The sequence below is a fragment of the Setaria viridis genome, chromosome 1, assembly GCF_005286985.2.
Source record: "Setaria viridis chromosome 1, Setaria_viridis_v4.0, whole genome shotgun sequence".
NCBI lineage: Eukaryota > Viridiplantae > Streptophyta > Magnoliopsida > Poales > Poaceae > Setaria > Setaria viridis.
Genome location: NC_048263.2, coordinates 5,590,332 through 5,597,835, shown reverse-complemented (window position 1 = coordinate 5,597,835; position 7,504 = coordinate 5,590,332). Strand labels below are relative to the sequence as shown.

The window sequence follows — 7,504 nt, the reverse complement described above, 5'->3', positions numbered from 1 at the left end:
TTTTCAGATAAAACTCAAAAGATCATATTCACATAGGTTTGAACGTTCTCGAGTTTTGTCACCGTACATGACTTCACAAGAACCTAAAAAGAAACTAAGCTTCTCAGACGCGAAAATGCAGAGCTAACAGCTGCTTATGCTCGCACTAAAACATACAGTACTCTCTAAAAGGTGAACCCCGGGCAACCTAGTCATTGGCAACTAACTCTTCGCTTCTGTTTTCTACCCTCTGCAGAACAAGTTTCTTCTGCGGAGCAAGGCCTTTGGCAATTGCCGCAGAACTCACATCCACGAGGATGGTGTCGTCTTCCTTGAAATCACCCTTCAGCACACCAAGGGCAATCTCGTTCTCCACCATCTGCTGAATCACTCTCTTGACAGGCCTCGCACCATAGTTTGGGTCGAAGCCAAGAGACCCCAGAAGTTCCACGGCCTCTGGTGTGTATTGGAGACGAATCTTCTGTTGTTTCAGCCGGTTCTTGACCCGGTTCAACTGCAGGCAAGGAAACAATTTCAAATTAACGAGAAGACTATGACAAACTATGTATGGATGTGGAGAAATTACTTTAAATTGAAACTCTGGTTAAAATATATCTATCAGTCATGCAACGGAAAAAAAATTATTAAATGTTTACCTGGATCTCCACAATGTGGTTGATCTCACTTGTGTCCAGTGGTTGGAACACGATGTACTCATCTATCCTGTTCAAGAACTCAGGTCTAAATGTTTGTCGGGCCATCTCGATAACCTGCTTCTTCATTATCTCATACACCGCCTCCTTGCTGTCTGTGGTGTTTCTAAGCGTGTCCAGGATCAATGGTGATCCAATGTTTGAGGTCATGATGATGACACAGTTAGTGAAGCTAACAGTCCTGCCCTGTGAATCAGTTATTCTTCCATCATCCAACAGCTGCAACAAGATGTTGAAGACATCCTGGTGCGCTTTCTCAATTTCATCGAAGAGAACAACCGAATAAGGCCGGCGGCGAACAGATTCAGTCAATTGCCCCCCTTCCTCATAACCGACATATCCAGGTGGGGCACCAACCAAACGGGAGACAGCATGCTTTTCCATGTACTCACTCATATCAATTCGGATTAGGGCATTCTCAGTGTTGAAAAGGAATTCAGCCAGTGTCTTACCCAGCTCAGTCTTTCCGACACCTGTAGGTCCCATAAACATGAAGCTTGCTATCGGACGGTTGGGGTCTGATAGGCCTGCCCTAGAACGACGGATGGCGTTGGCCACTGACTTGACTGCAATGTCTTGGCCAATAACCCTCTTGTGGAGTACATCTTCCAGCAGCAGTAGCTTTTCCCTTTCAGACTGTTGAAGGTTCGACACTGGAATACCAGTCCATTTGCTCACAATCTCGGCAATGTCAACATCAGTCACCTCTTCTCGAAGCATCGACTTCCCTGATTGCTGGAATTCAACAAGTTTATTCTCGGCCTCTTCCAACTGTTTTTGCAGTGACAGAAGTGTTCCATACTTGAGCTCAGCAGCACGACTTAAATCATATTCTCTCTCAGCAGCCTCAATCTCCAAGTTCACCCTGTCAGTCTAACCCAAGATAAAGACAAGAATTAGAGCCCATATGACACCATGGAAAAATGTGACAGACAATAGTACAAAAGAGTAGCGCATGCACCTACCTCTTCCTTAATTGATCCTATACGAGTCATCAAGGACTTCTCGTATTCCCAATGTTCCGAAAGATTTTTCTGCTTCTGCTTGAGAGATTCTAGTTCAGCTTCAAGCTTGCTCAGTCGTTCTTTGGAGGCTTTATCCGTGTCATTCTTCAACGAGAGCTTTTCCATTTCAAGCCTTATGATTTCTCTGTCTACCTCATCCAATTCAATAGGTTTTGATGTTATCTCCATTTTGAGCTTAGCAGCTGCTTCATCAACTAGATCAATGGCTGCAGGCAAAAACAAAGAACACTAGATACTTAGTAATTGACAGATCAATTCACTACTCGATGTAACTGGTCCACACTAATAAATACACAGTACCTTTGTCCGGCAAAAAACGTCCAGTGATGTAACGATCTGATAAAACTGCTGCAGCAACAAGAGCTCCATCTGATATCTTAACACCATGATGCAGTTCATATCTCTCTCGCAAACCACGCAATATGGAAATGGTATCCTCAACTGCTGGCTCACCACAATAAACCTGCTGGAACCTACGTTCGAGAGCAGCATCCTTCTCAATGTACTTCCTGTACTCATCCAATGTTGTTGCTCCAATGCAGCGGAGTTCTCCACGGCCTAGCATTGGCTTCAACAAGTTACCAGCATCCATCGCTCCACCAGCAGCTCCTGTTCAGAGAATAAGCCATAATTATGACAATATTCATGCGATCACATCAGTGCTACTAGCTCTCCTGGGTTGTGTTATAAGCAAGAATTTAATAAAAAAAGGCAACAACTTGAGCAGTACAGCACGAAGCCAGCACAATCCAAATAAAAAATCACCGGTGCAAATCTGTCTAACAACCAACATAGAGCTTTGTCTAATATTCCCAAGTGTATTATGCTTGCTAGCATCAAAATTATTCAGGGGTTTAACTCTAGAAACATGTGAATGGCCAAATGCATACTTCCAAGCTCCTTATACCTTTGGGACTTACATAGTAATAAAAAAAAACTTGCTAATGGCCAAAAACACAGACCGAAGTACAGACCTGCACCGACAACAGTATGGATCTCATCAATGAACAAGATGATTTGCCCATTAGAAGCAGTGACCTCCTTTAGAACAGCCTTCAATCTCTCCTCAAATTCACCACGGAATTTAGCGCCAGCAAGTAGTGCTCCCATATCCAACGAAATAAGCTGGAATTGGATGTGTATACAGCATCAGAATGAACAGTCAATCACATTCTTGAATTAATACAACTGTGTCTACTTTTCTGTTCTTAATGATATGTTATCCCGCACCTGATTGCTAATTCTGCATATTGCATTATTTTGTATTATCAAAAAATCAAAACGTTTTAAGGAACATTGAACGTATATATTTAACTCATCCCAAGAATTAAGAGTTGTCTATGTAATAGCCCAGCCAGAAATTCAAATAAAGAATCAGGAATTAATATATATTTTCTTGTCTGTGAAATTCAATCAACTAGATGAACAGAAACAGTTCGGTACCCTTCTATTCATTAAAGGTTCAGGAACATCTCCCCGCACAATACGCTGAGCCAATCTGAAACGAGAGCAAGACAATTGATTACTGCATGTTCAAAGAAGCAAATCATAGGCATCGTAGGCATACTATGAAAAATCTACATCTACAAAGTAAATGAACTAGTAATCACCCTTCGGCAATAGCAGTTTTGCCAACTCCTGGCTCGCCAATAATTACAGGATTGTTTTTAGTTCTCCTGCATAGGATCTGAATGCATCTGCGCACTTCATCATCACGACCTATAACAGGATCAAGTTTCCCACGCCTAGCTGATTCTGTCAAGTCAATACCATACTTCTCTAGAGCCTGGTACTTTCCTTCTGGATCTGAAAACAGAAAAAATAATTATAGGCACATAAGCCTGGTAATTGTATTGTTATCTACTTATAAATTTCCTACACAATACAGGAAGCTATGAATAAAGAATGACACAAAAACTCTATGGCAAAAGAAACCAGTAAAGACAAATTAACAGTAAAAAGAGAAGAAAATGCCATGAGACGTACTCTGATCTGTGACTCGCTGGCTTCCTCGCACTGCTGAAATAGCTTCTTTAAGATCATTCTCCATAATTTTCAGATCTTTAAACAGTTGTTGCCCAAACCTTTTATCTGAAGTGAATGCTTGCAGGATGTGCTCAACTGACACAAACTCATCACCATATTCTTTTTTATGTTTCTTTGCACTATCCAATATTGAAACAAAACTTGACCCTATAATTGGCCCGGACGTATCACCGGAAACCTACATGCAATACCCATAATGTCAATAAAAGTTTACCACCTTAAGAAACAGAACTAGTTCAGTTAGTTTAACTTACAAAAAATACTAAGGGCCACTGCTAATACCTTTGGCTGCCTAGATATAAACTCATCAGTAGCTTGTAGAACTGATGTGTTGTCTACTCCCGCTTTTGAAAATATCCTACGGGCCAATCCATCCTTTTGCTCCAGAAGAGCTTTCATCAGGTGCTCTGACTCCACTATCTGCTGTTTTGATAATCTTGCTGCATCAACTGCACCAACAATACCCTCCCAGGCCATTTCAGTGAATTCTCCTGGTGCTATCTGTTTGATCAAAAAAAATTAAGGAAAAAAATATTACAACTCAAGTCAACAGTTTTTTGCAAGTTGGTCCCAGATATTGTATATCCACATATTTCGGAAGTCAGGACTCAATTCAATCACACTTGCAAACATGTGCTAGCACACATACAGAATCTGCAAGCCAAGCAAAGAGCTAGATGTGTGAAAGCTAAAGATTATTTGTAACTGGAGACACTACATGCTAGTGGCAGGCCATAGTAAAGTATTCTGCTCAGATAAATTATTGCAACACATCTACAAACTGATCAGCTCAATCTTTTCGCTTTCGGAGCATGGTTAAGAATGGCACCTCATTTAATTAATAAAAATAGAATGCAATCCACCAACGCAAGATACGGATAGGTTGAACAACATCAACACAGTGAACACCTAAAAACATCACTGTAATTTCTGAAGTATGGGTTGTGGAACTGTTCAAACCTATTGCCCCACAAAATCTCTTAATAAAGAAATCTGCTCCATGGACTCTTGCGTCTGATTCGGACACGTCACTAGCAATTATCATCCGTTGGATTTTGATCGGACCGTCCACAACCACAGAAAGATGAGCTGATGTTTCTAGACCCTTCATCTTGCGTGCAGAGTCTTCCGTAAGCGCTAGACTCAAACCCTCCGCCGCCTCCCCCTCACCTCCGCGGCCGTCGAGGCACAAGAGTATCTGTTCCCAGTTTGCTTCACCAGCACTAGGGCCCCACCTCATCCCTCTCTCCTCGCTCTGGTGCCACCGCTTTCAACCGGCCGGCTGAAGGCTGAAGCTCCACTGCACCCGTCTGCAAGCACCGTCCATCATTGCAGCAGTCGCCGGTTGACGTTCCTCTGCCTCCGTCCGCAAGGGTCGTCAGACACCCGTGATGTAATGGTGAGCCAATTACCAAAGCTTCCCTTGCGCGAGTTGAAGCAGCCAAATCAACGGAGACCTCCTAGCGAACTTCTACGAGGTGCAGCTTCGGTGGGAGCGATGGACAGTGGCCCAGTTCGTGGGTTTGTGGTGCCTATTCCTGGAAAGCGGTTCTGTGCACGCAAAGAAGGTAACGCCTGCCCTACTGCTGCAGTACGAAGTGATCGAAATTCAGTTCAGTTACCTGTTTTCTCTCCTCCAATTAAATTATCTAAAGATTTCAATTTTTCTCAAATCTCTACAGGTGCATAGCATACATGTAACTGTTCCATTTTATGTACATTCACAGTGACAGGTTCAATCCCTAACTGAGAGCTAAATGTGTTTGTGGGTCCTTGGAAAAAAAATAGCAAACAAAGTCTAACCTTCACCAAATTTTGAGTTCACAGTCACAGATCAAGGAATAAGAACTCACAACAAATGGTTGAATTACAGATACACGAATACAATTGCAAGGACATAACTGGGATTATGAAAATATGGGCAAGTGTTATGTCTATCAGCTATCTAGAAAATTTGAGAGGCTTCACATTCAGATCCAAAGATCCAAACACATCAAACTGATTATCGAGCTCAAAATTCCTGCTAATATCCAAAGTAATGTTGTGATAGTACGAGAGACATACACCAAATTCTATGATGGTAACAATCCAGTGTGGGCACGGCAACGCCATGCCTATCTTTCTAGTACATTCTAACATTCCATACAGTTAACGATCAGAGAATCATTCACATATAAGATTACTACACGATTGTATCGCATATTATGCAAAATCATCATTAAATCACATGTGTCACGAATTTGTAGAGGAAGTGTCCACGCAGCGGAAGCTTCAGGATAGCCACGCATCTACAGCACTGACCGAAATCGAACCGCCACAGCCAGTACTAGCAGGTAGCAGCCCAATTGGCCAATCGGCGCATAAGAACAGAGACACTCGAGTGGCAGAGTTACAGGGCGCACCAACCTGAGACGAGGACGAGGTGCCGGCGGCGCTGTGCTGAGCGGGCGCCGTGGAGTGGAACAGCCGGCGCGGCGGCGCCATGAGCCCGGCTCCGCCGGCCCCGACGGGAAACCGCCCCAGAGGCGCAGCAAACCACGCCGGCCTCCTCGTGGCGGCGGCGGCGAAGGCGGAGGCATCACCCGCGAGCGGCGTGAGGGCTCTCGGGAGGACCTCGCGGCTAGCGCCGGGGGCCTGGCGGCGGGCCGTGGCCGCCGCGGCCGCGCGGGCGGCGCGCGCGAGCCTGGACGCGGCGGAGCGCGCCATCGCGCTGGGGGAGGGGGGGTTGGGGTTTAGCGCTTAGCTGCAGCGGCGGCGGTGGTGGGCACTGGGCTGGCCAAGTGGTGGCGCCGCTTGGATGCCCGTTCGGTTATTTGTGGCGGCGGAGGTGGTGGATGGGGAGGGAGAGTGGAGAGGGGTGGCGATGCTTGGAGAAGGGGAAAGAAAAAGGAGAAGAAGCGCCGGCACCGGAGCCGAAGCGAATCGAAGGTTGGAGAAGCTTCTGCTGGGTGCGGCGGTGCTCGTCGACCTCCGTCCGTGCACAGCAACCGTCGGAAACCGAAACCGACGGATGCCGTTCGGACCGAACTTCGGGGCCCACTCGTCGGCGAGAGAATGGAGAACGGCGTTGCATAGAACTTCGGGGTTCAGAATTTCGATTGGGGTTTTTTTTTTTGCAAGCACATTAATCGTACGCCTGAGCTAAATTTCACAAGTAAACTCAAGAATTTGCATGGCCGTTTACCATGCTGGATATCTCCAGGAACAAATTCAGGTGATATGGATTGTTCTATGCAGCACAAATCATACGTTTGAGCTGAATTTCACCTGTAATTCAGAGTTTACATTACTGTGTGAACCATTTTGGATACGTTCAGAAACAGATTCAGGCCATCTTCCTTTGTTACAAAGATGCAAATCTTTCTCCCAGGCTACCGAGCAATCATGCAGACTCGAAGGCCTAGTTTACATTTCATCACTCTTTGGCCCATAAGCCGACCTGCGTGTCGCCGGGTGTGTATCGGGCCAGGCCCATAACTCCAGTACTGTGTTAACTTGCCGTGTGGGTGGTCGGAAGGAAAGGCAAGCATGAACACAAACCCTAAACACTATTCCCCTTTATTCCTTCTCTAGCTCGAGGCGGCGCTGCCGCGCTCACCGCCGTGCACGATGCCGGCTCCTTTCCTCCTACCAGTCGCGAGACCATGACAAATTGGCATCAGAGCAAGGTTCTAACCGTTGTGACTTGAGTCGATTGGGAGCGAATCGGAGGAAAAAATTTTCTTCCAATTCGCCTTCGAT

At 45.4% G+C, this 7,504-nt stretch overlaps 1 protein-coding gene across 1 annotated transcript; it reads right to left on the bottom strand.

Moving 5' to 3' along the window:
• Positions 1-6,763, bottom strand: LOC117843681 (chaperone protein ClpB3, mitochondrial). The gene is made up of 10 exons (XM_034724350.2): positions 6,170-6,763; positions 4,046-4,264; positions 3,704-3,941; positions 3,328-3,523; positions 3,161-3,215; positions 2,692-2,842; positions 2,018-2,326; positions 1,658-1,923; positions 636-1,565; positions 1-493 (listed from the first exon to the last, which is right to left on the bottom strand). The coding sequence occupies exons 1-10, from the start codon at positions 6,467-6,469 to the stop codon at positions 188-190; spliced, it is 2,970 nt and encodes a 989-aa protein (XP_034580241.1). The 5' UTR covers positions 6,470-6,763; the 3' UTR covers positions 1-187.
• Positions 6,764-7,504: the final 741 nt, after the last annotated feature.

Bases quoted from the DNA above. Each gene is read 5' to 3' on its own strand.
- LOC117843681 (XM_034724350.2), bottom strand. From the start codon at position 6,469: ATGGCGCGCTCCGCCGCGTCCAGGCTCGCGCGCGCCGCCCGCGCGGCC. The intron at 2,327-2,691 runs GTCTGTACTTCG...TTCTCTGAACAG, and splicing joins CCATACTGTTGTCGGTGCAG to GAGCTGCTGGTGGAGCGATG. The intron at 494-635 runs GTAAACATTTAA...CCTTGCCTGCAG, and splicing joins ACCACATTGTGGAGATCCAG to TTGAACCGGGTCAAGAACCG.